The 19,301-nt window shown below is 38.9% G+C and overlaps 1 protein-coding gene across 1 annotated transcript in view; it reads right to left on the bottom strand.

The window, feature by feature from the left end:
* BMAL2 (basic helix-loop-helix ARNT like 2) overlaps positions 1 to 19,301 on the bottom strand; it is a 60,477-nt gene that overhangs the window by 28,569 nt on the left and 12,607 nt on the right. The window contains exons 4-9 of the mRNA XM_069491207.1: positions 16,363 to 16,404; positions 13,505 to 13,662; positions 9,957 to 10,036; positions 8,023 to 8,115; positions 4,466 to 4,583; positions 3,498 to 3,641 (exon numbers count right to left, since the gene is read on the bottom strand). Of these exons, the coding sequence (XP_069347308.1) occupies positions 3,498 to 3,641; positions 4,466 to 4,583; positions 8,023 to 8,115; positions 9,957 to 10,036; positions 13,505 to 13,662; positions 16,363 to 16,404 (635 nt within the window). The remainder of the gene's footprint in view (positions 1 to 3,497; positions 3,642 to 4,465; positions 4,584 to 8,022; positions 8,116 to 9,956; positions 10,037 to 13,504; positions 13,663 to 16,362; positions 16,405 to 19,301) is intronic.

Here is a 19,301-nt window from a genome sequence, read left to right as displayed (position 1 = left end):
AAAATTAACTAGACTTAAGAAAGTGATGAGTAAAATATTTTATATTAATAATGCAGTTTCAACTTAAAAGTGTGTTATGTCTATAGTTATTACAAAGTGAACAGCACAAAAAATTGGGTAAATAACACTCCAGTATTCAAAAACTTATCAATTCAGCAAAGAAGTCAATCACATCATACTTTCCACTACCTAAAGTATTTATTACCTTACTCGTTTACTGGCTACCTCTATCATGTAAGGTCCCTGTTAGATAAGGTCCCCTAGAGCAATGACTTGTCTGCCTGTTCACCAGTGTATCCTCTGCATTTGGTATAGTAGCAGGTATACAGCAGGCACTCAATAGATAATTGTTGATCGACCAACATCTATTGCTTAATTAGAGCCCACCACGTCAGACAACAATCTCAGGTTTATCTCTGCACTTTATTTCGGCACACCCAACGTGCAGGGGCCCTTTCAGAAACAAGACTGTGACAGAAGCTATGAGAAAATGCAAGGGGCGGGAGGAGTCACCCCCAACACAACTCCAGCTCCAGTCTTGAGCACTGCTGCTCAGGGCGTCCTTTCTTTCTCCACCCTCCTTCCTCCCCTCCTCCTGCATCCCAGAGAGCCTTACACTTAAGAGTCTAAAGCAGCGGTTCTCCAAGTGGGTGCTCTGGATTAGCAGCATTAGCAGCACCTAGGAGCTTGTCAGCACTGTGCTCTCAGAATCCCCCTCACACCTATTTGATCAGCGCTTTTAAAATCCTTCCAGGTGATTCCAACGCAGGCTAAAAGTTTGATAACCACTGGTCTAAAAGTAAAACTTAAAAATGTTATTTCTTCAGCACACCTAAATTCTGCTGAACATTTGAGAGCAGTTCAAATGGTGATGGGTTTGGGTGGAGAATAAGGCCACAGAACAAGGAGGGTTTGTCACAGGGGTTCTGAGTAGAAGCCTCAGCCTAGATAAGCATTTTCAAGTTCAAGAATAGAAATGCATTCAAATGTGGATATGCATTTGAGGTGGAGAAGGCTGGGTAAATGTATTCATGTCAGAAGGGAGAACTAAACTGGGAGAACTGGCAGACAGAATTAGATTAGGGTAGAAGGGAAGGAACAGAGGGGTTGAAAATCAGTAAAGAGTAAGATGGTAGCGCAGGGGCAGAGGGTGAAATCAGGTTTCCCAGAAGTAAAGAGCTATACGGGGCACTAGCTGGTCAAAACAAACATGCCTAAAATACTAAAATAAGTCCATGTGGAAAATCTCCTCCCAGGAAGAAAGACAGATCAATGTGGTAATCTTCACAACACTTACAAAACCTGACCATGCTACAGACTCTACTAAATTTAAAACTTGCATCCAACATGACAGAGATTTCAGCTATTCTAAGGTAGCTGCGGTGGCTGCCATGTTCCTCTCCCACATGGAGTGTTGTGTCTTCAATGATTTGCTTGTGGTTGGATCTATTCAACACAGCGTTGGTTAACCTCCTGTTAAATCCTAACGGTAAAATGTACTATAGTCCAGGGTCTATTTGGACTATGACTCCTTGGATCATCCATGCAGAAAGGATATTCCTGCCCTTGGAGACTATTTCCACGTTCTATAGCTGTGCCCCGGCTGGTCACTATGATAAGACTAAGATGACTGACATGGCAGGGAAGGCAGGGAGAGCAGGCACATGCCATCTGCTCTGCACTGTCCTAAGAGTTTAGGTGCATTATTTCCAATAGCATTCACAACAGCTTCTAACATGATTGAGTGTTACTATGCTAGGAACCATGCTAAACACATGACAGGTATTAACTCATTTAATCTTGATAACTACCCTATGAGGGAGGTTCTATTATTCTCATTTTACATTTGAGGAGAGTCAGATCCAGAAGATTTAGTAATTTATCTTAAGTCACACAGTTAATGATTGGTGGAGTTAGGATTCAAACCGAAACAGTCTGGCTCTAGAACCTATGTGTTCACTCACTCCACTAAGCCACAGAGCCCTGTTTTACAGATATGGAAAGTGAAGCTCAGAGGGACTAGGAAACCTATTTCCGATCACACAGATCACAAGTGGTAGAGCTAGAATTTGATCCCCATCAGCTGGAATCCACAGCCTGTTCACCTCAAGCTCAACCGTGACTTCAACCCCAAGCAGGCCAACCACGTGACTTTCGACAGCTCTCCACCTCTCAGAGCCAAGGGCAACACGGGAGCACCTGATGGTCTACAAACAGATCCACCCTTAGGACTGTTATTCATTTCCACTTTTGTTTCTTTAGAGTATAATATAGAGTAGGGGGCTTAGGTTGGAGTGTGAGTTTTACCTATTTGACTTTCTGCAAGTTACTGAACCCCTCCAAGTCTCTCCTTCTCGATTCTAAAACAGAGATAAGGCTGGGTGTAGTGGCTCATGTCTGTAATCTCAGTACTTTGGAAGGCTGAGGTGGGAGGATCTCTTGAGGCCAGGAGTTTGAGACCAGTCTGAACTGGCAACATAGGGAGACCCTGTCTCTACAAAAAATTTTAAAAATAACCTGGCATGGTGACACATGCCTGTAGTCCCAGGTATGCGGAAGGCTGAGGCGGGAGAGCACCTAAGCCCAGGTGTTCAAGGTTGCAGTGAGATAATGATCGTGCCATTGCACTCCAGCCTGGGCAACAGACCCTGTCTCTAAAAAAAATAAAACAATTTTTAAAATAAAACAGAGATAAGCATAGTGTTTTTGTGACGATTAAAACACTTAGAACAGTATCTGGCACAGGGTATTAGCAATTGTCATTTTAGGTAGTTGTCAAAAAAGATTCTGACCAAAATTTATAAATAAATTGAATCTTGCAGCTCCACATAAATATCCTTTTATAGGATAGGAAAGCAAATCTCATGTTGAAATTTACATAAGAAATCCTATTTCTAATAGCTTAATATGCTCTTAGGCAAAAATGTCATGAGACATTTTGCAATCCCTGAAATTTCCCAATTAAGTTAAACAGATGAGTGTTTAATCAATTCAAAAAGTAAATATCTGCGAGACAAATCTGGCAAAGAATCACAAGAAAACAGAAATAGAAATATTTACCAAAGAATTACAATGTCATGAAAATTAAAACCACATCTGAAACATCTTAAGAAACTTTTATCAAAATTAATTAAATCAGGCTCTTGTGCTATTGAAGTTTTTATAAAGATCTAACTTTTCTATTTTAAAAATAATAGAATTTCATATAAAAATTTTATTTCTATCTCTTGCTACTTTTTCCAAACTGCAATTTCAAAAGCACCATTAAAATCTTGAGCAACAAAGAAAATATGTAATTATCTACTATTTATCAAATCTGAAAGATATGGTGAACCAATCTAAGTTATTTGGTTAAAAAACAATCTTATTTTCTTAGGTGCTTTTGGTCTCAAATATTTGCCATGACCATACATTTTGTTTTTTCTGCATAGAAAATATTTAGGACATTAATTTTATATCCATGCTTTAAATCACTTGACATTTCAAAATGATGATACCTTTCTTCTTTGAGTTGGGTAAGCCCTCGTGCTCTTCTTTGACAGAGATTTTACAGCTCTTTATCCGACAGAAAAAAGATCGTCTTGAGCCAGAATACATATGCATCCTTCCAGTGTGGAAATTACTGTGAACTTGCAAACCAGCTTTCACAGCAGAAGAGGACAAGAAAAGAGGTGGAAAAGAATATGGTCAAAAAATTTTCTAATTTATCTCCTAATATTTTCTGATGATCTATTATTGAAAAAAGAAATGGTTATTTAAAATGATGACATGATTGTACAGTAAACCCTGAAGTGAAACCTACCAAAAATGTATTGATCAAGTAATCACATTTTGGCAACTTATAAACATTTGCAATTTATCTTTATTTTTTCCCCAGAGGGTGGATAATAAAGTTAATTTAAATGAATGAAATAAAAATCAAATGAAAAAACCCTCAACTATGACAGTAACCAGTGGCATAGCACATCATTATTTGTATAGTAACCATTTGGCACTAAGCATGTTCAGAGAAAATAAGTATTTTCAGAGAAGATGAAGACTACTTACACTTCCCAAGCACAATTATACAAGATCTTTCATGCTGAGAAAACCTAACCCATATAAGAAAGAGAATAATTGTCTCTCAGCATATAGCTAATGGAAACTTCGGCAATATTTTATCCAAAACGATACTTTCTTGTAAAGACTTTATTTCTATATGAAATATAGCAATATGAAGCAATCATATTCCCCCTAAAAAGCATCTTCATATGAATGTATTCATTTTTATGTGTTTGTATGAATATAGAAATTCTCTATATAGCTATATACTTTTTTTAAACTCTGAGGGTGACAAATGTAAAGTATACTAAATAATCCTCCTCTTGATAAAACTTGAATTAGCTGTTTTAAAAACACTGTACTATACTTTTAGGTAATAATCATATTTACATAAAATGATAAGCATGCTGAAATGAATACTTACTTTTGGCATCTATTAGCTTCTCTCTTGGTGAAATATCGGAAGACGAAAGTTGTTCCTTTACTTTGGCAACATCTTTTGGATGTAAGAAGTCAAATAAGCTTTGTCCAGTCAAACTAGCCTATTCATAAGGTAGACATTTATTTAAAATCAGTACCACATTTTTTCTACATTTCCTGATACAGACATATGATCAATAGTCTTTTTTTGTTAAAGGTTGATTTTTCTCAAGCTCAAAGATACATCCACTATACTACATAACAGCTTCGTCATTGGAAGCAGGGTGTTACTTGTAGATAGAAAAAAATACATGTGTACAGAACCATGCCTGGATATACACATATTATTATAAACAACTAATCACTAATATTCTGTTAAATCTTGTTACTCGTGTTAACATCCCCCAATTCACATGTTACTTCTAAGTCATTATGATTTAAACATTTTTATCCTTGGTAAAAGGAAAGATATTAAATTATAATATGGAAATCAAAAGTATCTGTGATTTTATCGTATGACTCAGAGATTACCATGCTGTTAGAAAAAAATTACCACACTATCAAAAAACAAAATCCAACTCAGAATACCTCTGACTTCCCATTAAACTCTCCCAATATGCAGGGTCTAGGTCTAGGTCTATGCCTTGGCTTACGCAGTCTCATCACCCAGAATTCGTTACCCTGTGTCCATAAACTCAATTCCCTGGCCGCGCCAGCCAATTGCCTTTTACTCCCTACACTCCCTGGACCCCCTAGATTCCCTCTCCCAGCTGGAAATGTCTTCCTCCCCTTCTCTGCTCATTTTAAAGACTCCCTTCTGACGAGCCTCGCAGACATTCTGCTTCACATGTGAAGCCCTTCCTGACCCACAATGATCACCCCTCTTTCTGAACTCCTATATTACCCAAGTAGACATTCCTATAGAAGACAGAACAACTGGACAAGCTGATACAAGTATTTAACACCCTGGACTATTTGGCAGTTAGGTATCCCCTACTAAAAAAAAAACCTAGCACCTAAAAAAGAAAGATTTATGCATCAGTCTATTCTGTTTGGTTAATATAAGTCTATATCCTGAATTCTCTAAAGCAAATCAGGTTTCTTTCTTTTTTTTTTTTATTTTAGCTTATCATGGGGGTACAAAGTTCAGGTTACATACGTTGCCCATGTACTGCCTATCCCCCTGAGTCAGAGCTCCAAGCGTGCCCATTCCCCAGACAGTGCGCATCGCACTCATCATGCAGGTATACACCCATCCCCTCCCCCCACCTCCCACCTCAGTCTGATATCCAGTTGGTATCATTCCCAAATGTGCATTTAGGTGATGATCAGGGAAACCAATTTTCTGGTGAGTACATGTGATGCTTGTTTTTCCATTCTTGGGATACTTCACTTAATATAATGGGTTCCAACTCTCTCCAGGAGAACCAAAGAGATGTCATATCACTGTTATTTCTTATAGCTGAGTAATACTCCATGGTATACATATACCATAATTTACTAATCCATTCATGAATTGATGGGCATTTGGGTTGTTTCCACATCTTTGCGATTGTGAATTGTGCTGCTATAAACATTCGGGTACAGGTGTCTTTGTCATAGAATGACTTTTGTTCCTTTGGGTAGATACCCAATAATGGGATTGCTGGATCGAATGGTAGGTCTATTTGAATCTGTTTAAGGTATCTCCATAATGCTTTCCACGGGGGTTGCACTAGTTTGCAGTCCCACCAGCAGTGTATGAGTGTTCCTGTCTCTCCGCATCCACGCCAATGGTATTGGCACAAGTGCAGGGACACAGACCAGTGGAACACAACAGAAAATCCAAATATAAAACCATCCTTATATGGACATCTAATCTTTGACAAAGCAGACAAAAACATACTCTGGGGACAAGAATCCCTATTCAATAAATGGTGCTGGGAAAATTGGATAGCCACATGTAGAAGACTGAAACAGGACCCACAGCTTTCACCTCTCACAAAAATCAAATCACGGTGGACAACAGACTTAAACCTTAGGTGTGAAACGATTAGAATTCTAGAAGAAAATGTAGGAAAGACTCTTACAGACATTGGCCTAGGCAAAGAATTTATGAAGAAGACCCCTAAGGCAACCACAGCAACAACAAAAATAAATGAATGGGACCTGATTAAATTAAAAGGCTTCTGCACAGCCAAAGAAACAGTCATGAGAATAAACAGACCACCTACAGAATGGGAAAAAATTTTCGCATACTATACATCAGATAAAGGACTAACAACAATCTATTTAGAACTCAGGAAAATGAGCAAGAAAAAATCGAACAACCCTATCAAAAAGTGGGCAAATGACATGAATAGAAATTTTTCAAAAGAATATATAAGAATGGCTAACAAACATATGAAAAAATGCTCAATAACTCTAATCATCAGAGAAATGCAAATCAAAACCACAATGAGATATCACTTAACTCCAGTGAGAATGGCCTTTATCAAAAAGCCGCAAATCAGGTTTCTGAATCCGAAAAGCTGAGGACAAGCCCTGCATCATGGGAATCTCAATATCCTCCTGCACAACCAGTGATTCTCTTAAATAGCCTTTGATACACAAAGTCAGTCACTAATTCTACATCACTCATTTGGAACTTAAGTGCTACCTTGAATTGTCAGTTATCTGTGTGTGTGTATGTGTATGGTGTTTTCCATCTCCAGTCAGAAGATGGAATTATCAAGTCTTAAGTTTTAAAGACTTAAAACTTAAGTCTTTAAAGTTTTTAACTTAGTAAGTTAAAAGACTTGTTAAGTCTTTTAACAAGACTTAAGTCTTGTTTCTCCAGCTATAACCAGCTGCATGACTCATTGTGATTCATTGGTTTTCAATCCTTCTGTATGTAAGCTCATTAATACCTCTTTCTCTGTTATTTAACTCGTTATCTACGAATGCCTTATATCCCACCAACCTTGAAAACAGGCTGAAACTAACAAGAGTTATTCAAAATCAAAGCTGTGATCTATCTGATTTCTATTGCTGGTTTATTCACTCTGATGGATTAGTTTCAATGCTACAGTTTTTGAGTAGCTGGTTTAAATTAAATGGTGTTCAGTAATTAGGAGGTAAAGTATTATGATAATTACTAAACTAGTTAAATAAATGGTGCATTTCAGTGGTTGTTGTCAGAGATTAGATTCAGAGCTGTTGTGCAATTCATATAACTTAATAAACAATAATGCTGTCTCTTGGAGGGAACCGAGACTTGCTTTCCAGGCAATCCCAAACATGACACCTTATTTAGTCTTTACATCTTGAGAAAGAAGTATAATCATCATTTCTACTTTTTACATAAGAGTAAGGTGAGGCCCAGTAAAATTAAATAACTTGCTGAAGATCAGAAAGTGAACACTAATGTCAGTAATAAAAATCCACACTCTTCCCACACACCTTCCCATCTCTCTTGGAGTTCTAATTTAGCAGAACCTAATCTGACATCCCCATGGGAAGAGTTCAGAAAAACAGCTTCAAGATACGTGTTTGCTCAAAAATATTAAAGATTATATGGAAAATATCTTCAGTGTTAGATACCTGATCATAATTTAGTGTTTTGGAGACCGACTTAGAAACGAAGAGAATTCTCCCTCTTTCACATCCAACCACAAATAGGAAGCCTTCTGCAGTCTAGGATTTAAAAAAAGAAAAGCGAATATTTTAAAATATCTTCTGTCTCTTTCACACACATACATATTCAGATTTTGAGGAAATTATTGTGGCAATACAAGTAACAGAGTGGTTGGTCATAGAGCTAGTAAAATTAATTTTAGGAAATTTTCTTAAGACATAAAAAGATTTATAAAGAACGTCAAATTGAATCACAATATAAACTAATGTTTTTGACATGGAAAGTTTAGCCATGGAATATTTAGTTATTTTCTAATATTAAAATCAAAATTACCTTTACCAAATTCTACCACAGTGCATACAGAAACTTTGTAAAGATACCAAAATATATCAATGACAACTACTGCCCATGGAGGTGCTGAGGTGGAAGTAATGTGCAAATTGGGAACAGGAAGCGCTGAAGACCACTTACTGTATACCTTCTTATACTTTTGGAATAATGATAAGGTATAACTTATTCTAAACTAAATTTTTAAAATGCTCATATAACACCTACTCCCATAATGTCTACCCAGCAAATTCCTGGAGAAGCAACCTACGTGGAGGTAGATGTGTATGGACGCACAGGGTAAGTCTGGCACTCCCACCTGACACTTCCTTGGACTCATTTATTTTTATTTATTTATTTATTTTAAACAGAGTCTCACTCTGTTGCCCGGGCTAGAGTGCCGTGGCATCAGCCTAGCTCACAGCAACCTCAAACTCCTGGGCTTAAGCAATCCTTCTGCCCCCTCAGCCTCCCAAGTAGCTGGGACTACAGGCATGCGCCACCATGCCCGGCTAATTTTTTCTATATATTTTTAGTTGTCCAGATAATTTCTTTCTATTTTTTTTTTTTTAGTGGAGACAGGGTCTTGCTCTTGCTCAGGCTGGTCTCGAACTCCTGAGCTCAAACGATCCTCCTGCCTTGGCCTCCCAAAGTGCTAGGTTTACAGGAGTGAGCTACCACGCCCGGCCCCTTGGACTAATTTTTACCAACTGGAAACAAACATGAGGTGAATTAGGCAGATGTGTTCTGTGAGAGCAGAACCAGGGTTATATGAAGTAATGACTGAAAAAAAACACTTAAAGATTGGTGAGAAAACTTCAAAAGCATACCATGCATTTAAGGATTAACATATTTAAAAATCTTTTTTTAATCTGCAAAATATCCTTTATATTCCTGCCAAGAATACTATACTTTAATTAAGCTATTCAAATAAAAGAGTAGCTTTTTTAAAAAATAAAAGAAAAACGGACAAAGATGTAGATGAAGAATCTTTCTATTTAATCAGACTATGGCTTAAAGCCCAGTACGTCACACAGCACATGACCAAGACACATATCAACTTGTGGGGGCAGGATAAGCCATATCAATCAAAACATGACCAACTACATGATCATATTTTCCATGTCAAATAAACCTCTAGACTGGGGAGTCTGAAAAGCCATGAAGTGATGGGGACAGAAATGTCAAAGCATCCACTAACAACTCATCAAGCAAGCAGTGACTGGCTCCTGCAGAGACCAGGATCCAGAAGGAACAGGATACCAGGCTTTGAAGGAGGTGGTAACAGTGGGGAATCAGTGGTGAGAGATGAGTGCGTTAGGGTGTAGAAAGAGCTAAGCACTAAAGACAAGTTTTGCCCCGTATTTTGGAAAGTGCCTATTCTCTTTCTCTACGTTCATTAGCCCTAACTAATGAGACATGGCTACATCTATATTTTAAATTTCTATATTAAAGGAAATACAGTGTAATACAGAGAAAGTCCTGTATGTTTATAACAGGAAGAAAATCTATCTCCCATTCAAATAAAAATGAAAGCACATAACATAACTTAGACAAATATATCTTTACTTACTTTAAGGATTAAGTGTCTGAGCTCATTATCCTGAATAAATGAAGGTCTATAATTATCTCCTACATAAGAATTTGTCATGCCTAAAAAGAAACAAGTCAAAAGTTACTGAAAATATAGTAGAGAGGGCGATGTGCTAAGTGTTCAATGAACATTAGTAATACTGCTGCTGCTATTGCTGACGATGAGGATATTTGCTCTTTTAGCACATTTTAAGAGTCTAATTTTCTTTTTTCATTATTACTAGGTTAAAATTTCTTACTTTCAGATTGTGAATTCTTAGAACTACTTATTACTTTACACTCAAATACATGGAGTAAGAGCTGTATATAAGAAAGCATTATAATAAAATGTACTTGCAACAATATTCAAGAATCCATGTATAGCAGCCCCCCCTTATCTGTGGTTTCAGTTACCCATGGCCAACCACGGTCCAAAAATAGGTGAGTACAGTACAAGAAGATGTTTTGAGAGAGACCACATTCACATAACTTTTATTACAGTATATACTGTTATAATTGTTCTATTTTATTATTGATGTTATTAATCTCTTACTGTGCCTAATTTATAAATTAAACTTTATCATAGGTATGTATACATAGGAAAAAACATAGTATATACAGGGTTCAGTGCTATCTGAGGTTTCAGGCATCTGCTGGGGGTTTTGGAACGTATGCTTCATGGATAAGGGGGGACTACTATAGTTATTTTGGTAATTTCTTTGTTTATTAAAGCTGACTGTATGAATTACCCTGAATGGGGAAATTCCGGAATTCTAAACAAATTTTATGAATTCAGGGGATTTTCCCATAAGAAAACCCCTTTAACGATGATATGGAGACCACTGTTCTGATATATGCAAAAATGCATAAAATATAAATGAAATAATTCATTTTAAGCCCTAAGCACCAAGTTATTTTATTACAATGAAAGTCTCCAAAGCAACTGAAGAGATGTCAAAATGATAAGGAATCATCAGTCCAAAACCAAGGTAAAACTTTGACCTGCCAGGAGTGAGGGAAGCACAGAAACCACATCTGTCATGAGGGCATCCACCAACCCAGACATGCAGAGCCCTTCATGGCCACAGAGGGGATGTAGGGGACAGTCCCTAGGGTATAATTCAGAAGTAAATCAATTTTCCCTCCCTTCTATTCCCCAACCTCTCTAACCCCTGTCCCCTCTTCTGAGGGACTGCAAGAAAAGTTACTCTTGCAAGAGAAAGGTGGGGTGACACTGACACATTTTAAGCACAAATTGGCCCCTGGATGGATCTGCAGCCCAAACTCACCAGATAACTAAGTGATGGTGGTGGTGAGGGGAGGTTGGGCAGTGGGTTGGGGGGTGGAGGGGAGCATCAGAAAAGTCAAAAACACCTCATGCTATGATTTGGCAAAGCTTCTCAGACTCATAGCACTCCCTACGAGCCTGGCATAGGCAAAAGAAAATCTCCTCTATTCTAGGCCTCAAAGAAGTCTCCCAAATCATTTCCTGGTATTATAACTACTACACAGCAGCCCGGTAGGACTACAGCAGGAGGAGGCTGAGGAAGGGATGAAAGGCACGGACTCTGAGCGCTAAATCACTTCTGAGCAAGGCAGTGACATCTCCAGGTCTGAAGCAAGGCTGGCACAGCACACACAGTCAAAGCGAGCTGAGGAAACCCTGTCGGTGCACACCAGACAGGATGGTGGTGTGGACGGGCACGTGACCCCTGCACCTCTGCCCAGAAGGGCAATGGGGAAATCTACATGCTGTTCCGGGGAGTCCTCGCTGGATTAGACAGTGCCTCTCCCTGCTGAGCTTCCAGAGCCTCGCCTCGCCCTCACACCTCTGCCATGACAGCTGTCACACGAGGTTCTAATGAACTCTTCCTAGGTCCATCTCCCTCGTCAGACCATGAAGCCCTAGGGGGCAGAGACCTCGCCTCATTCATCTTGACATCCTCAGCACAGGAGTGTACTTGAGGTTCAGTTCATACTTGTTGAACTAGTTGATTTATGGCTTTTCCCTTAGGTCCTCCTTCCCTAAGACATTACTAATGTGAAAACACTTGAGGAATTTTAGGGTTGCAATCAAATGACCTCCGTTGAACCTGCAGAATTTCACTGCTAAAGGATTTAAGGAAAATATTGCATACAGTTTATGCAAGCCTCAGTTGTGGGTAACAGAGACGCTCATTTCACAATAGACTGTTATGAAAATAAGATCTCCTGTCACATTCCCAAGAGGAAGCACCAGGCATCCGGGTTACTGCTGCTCTCCTGTAAGACACCTCGACCCGACTTGGCAGGGTCCCTGTACTGTGCCCATATAATGTCTGTTTCCCTGAAACAGATTCTCCTTTTCCCAGCATGCAGTGCTAGAGATCTAAACTAAGACCCCTGGTCATCCTTTGCTCATTCCCTTTTTATACTTTTTGAGCCAAATTCCACTATAATCTTTTAGGTCTTTATAATTCTTAACTTTCAGAATCCCCTCTGGGGTCCTCAGCCTGCTACTCTGCCAGGTCTCGTCTTCTCCATACAAATTTACATCATAAACATCAGTAAACTGAAAACTCAATTCTACTTCCCGTACCCTCCCCCAAGATGAACTGCGACTATTCCCAAACAAGACATGATTTCTTTTTTTTCAAACAGGGTCTCTCTCTGTTACCTGGGCTAGAGTGCAGTGGCGTCATCATAACTCACTACAACTTCAAATTCCTGGGCTCAAGCGATCTTCCCTGCCTCAGCCTCCCTAGCAGCTGGGACTACAGGTGTCAATACCATGCCTGCCTGATTCTTCTATTTTTTGGAGAGACGGGTCTCACTCTTGCTCAGGCTGGTCTAGAATTCCTGGCCTCAAGCTATACTCTCATCTCAGCCTCCCAGAGTGGTAAGATTATAGGCGTGAGCCACCAGGCCCGGCCCCCTCAAACCAGATGTGATTTCTACTACATATACACACATATGGTTTATTACACATCCGTTTAAAATTCGAACTCAGGTTGGGGAACTGCTGAAGTCAGAAACGATCACACACACACACCCAGAGGCAGTGGCTGGGACCTCCCTCACCCAACGTCTCACACTTGGGAGATTCCTTAGAATAGTAAGGCATGATGCATTTTAAGGCACTATACGTGAATCTGAAGTTTTAAGAGAAATTGCTAAAGTTAAGAAGACTTTTTCCCCAAAGAATAGAAATCTCCCAATAACTTAAAATCACAATAATTAATACTACACTTCAGAACTTCTAGAGTATTGAGAGGTATGAAGGGCAGGTAATATTCTCTTCATATGACACATAGGAAAACAAGAAGAAACGTAAATCCTTTCTAAGGTCGGTCACATAGGAAGCTTCAGATAAAGCTTTGCTTTTATTAAAACCAAGTTTTCTGACATCTAATTTAGGATTCTCTCCACAGACTATGGACATGCCTTTAAAGCTGAAAGATACATTTGTACAGAATCTCCACAGCCTATAACAACAAAATAAACCAATCAGAGACCTCGATGACAGAGAAGACTTCACAAGCCCAAGCGTGAAGCCATCTTCAAACTCACCTTTTAAAGATTTCAAGTGCTGAACAGCCATTCTTAAAACTGAGAGTTTGTCCGGTTTACGTGCCACGGGTTTGCACTGAGGAATCATTGCGGACAGCTCTTCAATCAGGTTATTCATTTTATCTCTCCGCCGCTTTTCGGTTTGGCTATGAGCTTCTCTACAAGGGAAAAAGCGCCTCCTTTATACGTAACACTTAGCAGCCCCCCAGACGCCCCCGAGGCTCTGGCTCGCTGGAGCAGGGCTGGGCCCCGCAAGCACACACGGCTCTTCCTCTCAGCTCGGGCCCTGCAGGTGCCAACGAAGGAAGAGGAAAGAGCTGCTGGGAGCAGGAACAGCACTCATAAAACTCACTGCCCTTCAGTCCCACCCTACCTTATCTCCTGGAGCTTTCCAGAACAAAGCCATGTGTCTGAGAACCAGGGTGGTTTTCCTGCCTCCCTCCAGTCTTAGAGGAAGAGAAGGGTGCCCTCTGTTCCCAGCTAGCTCCTCTCCAGTGTCTGCGTAAACAGGTATCAGCATCTTAACCTCGTTCTCTTCACAGCTCCTTATGCTGGGTCTGCAGACATGCTCACATCTCTCTCTGAAGAGATACCCCTTCCTTAATTCTAGTTGCCTTCCTTCTCAGCAAGATCCCTGAAGGAGGGCAGTCTCCACTCCCAGGCACGTCTCCACCTACAAAATCAGCCTCCCACGAGCCCCGTCCCGCCGACACTATGCTGCAAGGATCATCTGCTCTCTCGCCATCTCTCACTGATCCCGGCCTTGAATTTGACCCTGCCGACATTCTGCTGAATCCTAGCTCTAATTCTAGAAATCTAGAACTGTAGATTCTAGTTCTTAAAATATTTCTGAAATACATCTTCTCCTCCTCCCCATCTGCTCTGTCATTGCCTTAATTTAGGCCCATTGCATTACCCCGAAAGTCTTTCAAACGGATGCTCCTTCTGGTGTCTTCCTTTCCCAGTCTATCCTGCAACTTCTAGAATTGTTCTAAAACAAATCAAACCATCTAATCCCATTGCACAAAACTGCTCACTGCATTTCTGCTGCCTATGAGGAACCGCCAGAGTCCCTAATTACATGCCCAAATCTCCAGTTTCATCATCTCTCCATGTCTTTTCCCAACAGCTCCACACAGCAGCAAAAGCCCAATGACTTGCGAGTCCTCACACATGCCACATTCTCTCACGTCTCCATGCCTTGACCTTCACTAGGCTTAGAAAGTCCTTCCTTTCTATGTTCTTGGAAAAATCTTATTCTTTCTTCAAAACCCAGCTCAGTTATTCTCCTGGGAAGTTTTCTCTGATGACCACATGATTAATCACTCCCCTCTGTAAGCTACACTGGTACCTTTTATAGCTCTACCATATTTCAACAAATCTAAGATGCCATCAATTGTTAAGACGCACTATTATTTAATGCATCCCTAGGGAAAGAAATACTGCCAATTAATAGGAAGATGCCACTGAAAATAAGACATTTCCACGGACAATAAAATGTAGAGGAAAAAAGTATATCTGAGATTTCAAGAACTACACAGTTGCACTTCTCGTGCTTTGGTGTAAACGTGTCTCCCTCTCCCCCAACACTCAGATCATGGCAACTCCAGAATTTCTACACAAGAAGAGCTTAGCGAGGTAATCTGATAGGAAAGTGTGATCAGTGGGAGTCTTGCCCCGATCTGTTTTTACAGAGACTTTAAATTAGGTGAAAGAAAAGGTAATCTTCCCAGATAAAAGAGTGTGTGGGGGGGTAGGGAGGAGCACCAGCCGAGATCGAGGGAGCTGTAACAACACTCCCCTCCCCAACCAGTCACCCCAGCAATGCCACTCCTGGAACGAAATATGTACTTCTGGGCAAACAGGATGGAATTCAAATCACATATGTATTTACTCAAAATTTAGCTCTCTACTCATACTTTGGTCTATTCATGAGCGATTAGATTAAAATTGTATGATTAAAAGAACGCTGGAGTTACGCTCTTGCTAGAATGGTCACCTTTTTTTTACCAGTATCACCCACCGGCAGGGACAGCTGCCATGGACAGAGACGCCCGACTCCAGGAATGCACAGCAGAAGAATGGGGGAAGGGGTGTTCTCTCCCACGGCCAGGATTTGGAGGGAGAGGAGAGCAAGGTGGGACTAAGACTTCTCTCAAGAACAGTGAATGATGATGAGGGAGCCAGGACACCCAGAGGAAAGTGAAACATCCAGCGTTCGCATAAGCTGCTTTACTTGAAGGAGCCGCAACTGAAAAGATCTCCAGAGGATTTTATTAAGGAAGGGCATATTTATCCAGAAGCTTGTTCTCTGCTTAATAATTCCTCAGGGCTCTGGCTCCTAATTCTTTGTTCAGTTACTACCACTTTGAACCATGGCCGTGTTTTGTAGAATCGTATCAGAAAACAGAATAAATGGAGAAAAAGCAAAACTTAGATCTGGCCAAGTTGTCAGACACAGAAAAAATTTTTATTGTTGTTGTTGAAAGAATGTGTTAAACCAACTGACAAAGAATGCATGATGATGGAGTTCTAATAATCGGATACCCTTCATAAGTAATTCTGATCTGTTTATATCATGAATCAGTTTTTCTTTAGCACCTAAAGAAAATAATAGTTATTTTTAATAAATATCTATTCGAAGAGAAATTTAAAGGCATAAAAGCCAAAATGTTATTCAAGCAGCTAGAAAAGTAGCTTAACAGTGCCTGATAACACTGCTTCTCAGAGCATCACAAGAGAGAAAAGCCTGATATTCACCAACCCAGCCTATCTTGATGTCACCTTTACCTTTGGCTAAGGGCCTGCATGTGCAACTCTGTCCACCCGCCATGTGCCATCTCAACAAGTCAATGTACCTGAAGGACTTCATTTTTACGTGTTGTTCACCATCTTCCATTCTACAAAAAAGCAGGATAAAATATCAAACTACTGGAAATAGCTTTTCTGTAATTCTTGAGAGAGAAATAAATGTGAGATTAAGTCCAATCATGCTAATTCCTATTAAATCTTGCACTGTAAATGCTACCTGGAACACTTAATGACCGGAAATGATTATTACTGTCTACATGAGCTGTTCTATTAATGCTGACAGGTAACATCATTCCCATAAGGGTAACAAAACCTGCGTTAACTGACAATGAACAATAATTGGTGCTCTATTTAGAAATGATCTCATGCTAATCTTAGGAATAAAATTTTCATACAATTAACATTAACTAAAATAATTATTTTTAAAACCATTGATGGCTTAACCAAAAACTTCATGACAGCCATATTAAAACAGCCTGAAAATGGAGTAAGAATTTCAGACCTTTAATCAAGAAGAATTTATTTTGCAAAAAAATCCATCTGGATGGTAAGAAATATTGAAAACTAAGAACTCTGATCACTTTCCAATAATATTAATTTTCATATTAGTATAGATCCTAGCATCAGAAACGTACTCACCAGACCAGTACTGAAATGAAATACACTGATGGTGATAGAAGACCTTCAACATTAAAAATTTATACAGGCTCAGTTTTCTTAAAAAATTAATTTTTTAAAAAATATAATTTCAAATGTATCATTTTGGAAGGGACTTGAAAAATTCAGGGCAAAACACCCATAATCCCACCTGGAAATAGTAACAGTTAACATTTTCATGTGCCTCCTTCCAGTCTCTTTCCTAAACATACAGATACAACAAGTATTTAACTTAGCCATGGGGTGCGTGTATGTGCACACGCGTATGTAGTGTAGTTGTGTAGATATTTCTGTGTTCTACATAGATAATAAACAAAATTCAGATCATAGTGTATAACTTTTCATGTCTTGTCTTATTCACTAAAAACTGTAACATGAATCTATAATTTAATTTTCCCATAGTTTCAAATATTCTTGGAGAATATGATTTAAAAATGACTAAATAGTGGGACACTAATTAGTTAGGCCATAATTTATTTATTTACTTGCTATTGTTAGATACTTTAATATCATAAGATTTTCAGTATTAGAAATGATATGGCTAATAAACTGTAGTGCATGCATCTTTGTACTCTAGGGTAACTTTCTAGAAATACAACTTATGGATAACTATTTTAAGGATTCCTACTTATCTTACCAAATTTCCCTCTTGAAAGACTTAAAATGAACATTTTTCCAGGCTTTGAATAAAGTCTGGAAATTTGAATAAAGTCTGGCCTAGTTTTGAACTATTTTATTCATTTGAACTCTGAGTTTTTAATGATTTTTTTTTACTTAAAAAAGATATTGTTGTTTATAGAAAATTTTATTAAATTTATGGAGAGATGCTCATAAATATTCCAAATAAAAAGGACCACAAAGATATAAGCTTAATCAGGTGGTGCTTTTCCTTCTTACTGTCTCAATAAAGAAGAGTTTTCACATTTATGACACTTTATCAAAAATATTTTCACATATGTCATTTGAGTCTCAAGACATAGTGATGTAGGTATTACTATGCCCATTTTACAGATGAAAGAACTGAGGCCCAGTAAAGTGAATGACTGCTCAAGGTTATGTAACTAATAGGAGGCCAAGGGACACTTACTCTATGCAGGTTGGTGTACCTTCCACTACACCTTGTAATTTCTCTCACCATTGTCAGTCTGCTGTGTGATTGGCACATATAAAATTAAAGGGCTTCTCTGAAGCAAAAGCGAATATCAGATTAAGTCAGCTTCTTTTTAGCCTGACTTCATATTAAGGGAATAAAACAGAAAATAATTATACAGGTGAATGATTTTCTTCCTAATGGTCTGGAATTATATACAGTCATCCCTCAGTATCTAGGGGGCAGGGGGAAGATTGGTTCTAGGACTTGCCACGGATACCAAACTCCAAGGATTCCTCATATAAAACAGCACAGTATAACCCACACACATCCTCCCGTATACTTTAAATCATCTCTAGATCACTTATAATACCTAGTACAATGTAAATAGCTGTTATACTATATCGTATAGGGAATAATGACAAGAAAAAAGTTTGGACATGTTTAGTACAGACCCAATTTTTATTTTCAATCTTTGGTTGGTTGAATCCATGGATGTGGGACCCACTGACCGATACAGAGAGCTGACTGTACGCATATACATTACTTCACTTTTGAAAAGTAAAGTTTGGCTTTTTAAAATCATGCCTTTGCTTTGATTGTCAGTGTTTTAGCAAATGAACTCACTGAGTGAACTTGCCTCCTTAATGAAATTCAAATATATTGTACTTATGAAATCCAAAGACCCTTTTATATTATGGCCCCTGGTAGAATAGAATAAAGGCATGATCTTGTTAGTCAAACAATTCATTTCTTTGTAGCACAAACCTAGATAATTAGCAAATATACTATTTGTATATTTTCTCCATGCCGGCATTTGGTCTATAGTCATATTTTTATAAATGGATTTGAATAAGCTTTCTGATATTAGTAATATCCACATTATTTAGACACATTTTCTTAGTATAGCATCTTACACTACAGTAACATAATAATTATTCTAAAACTCAGTGCAAGGTCTCCTTGAAAACTACTTTCACTGCATTTTGAATGAAAGGTAGGCACTCTTCCTAAACCAAACAAAGGCAAATGAAGTCAGAAGCAGATACAATCTCAAAATAGTCTCCAGATTCACCACTTTTCATGAGTCCCTGTCTCTGAACTTGCTTCCTCGGGTGTCTGAGATACCACACCCACCTCAGGGTCACACCTTCTCTCACTTGGGGCAGGCTTTCCCTCCACCTTGTACTGTCTTTAAGTCACTGCACTTCCAGAGCACACCCTCAGCCCCCAGTCTTC

This window comes from Eulemur rufifrons, chromosome 16 (assembly GCF_041146395.1).
Source record: "Eulemur rufifrons isolate Redbay chromosome 16, OSU_ERuf_1, whole genome shotgun sequence".
NCBI classification, from domain to species: domain Eukaryota; kingdom Metazoa; phylum Chordata; class Mammalia; order Primates; family Lemuridae; genus Eulemur; species Eulemur rufifrons.
This window is presented reverse-complemented; position numbering and strand designations above follow the sequence as displayed.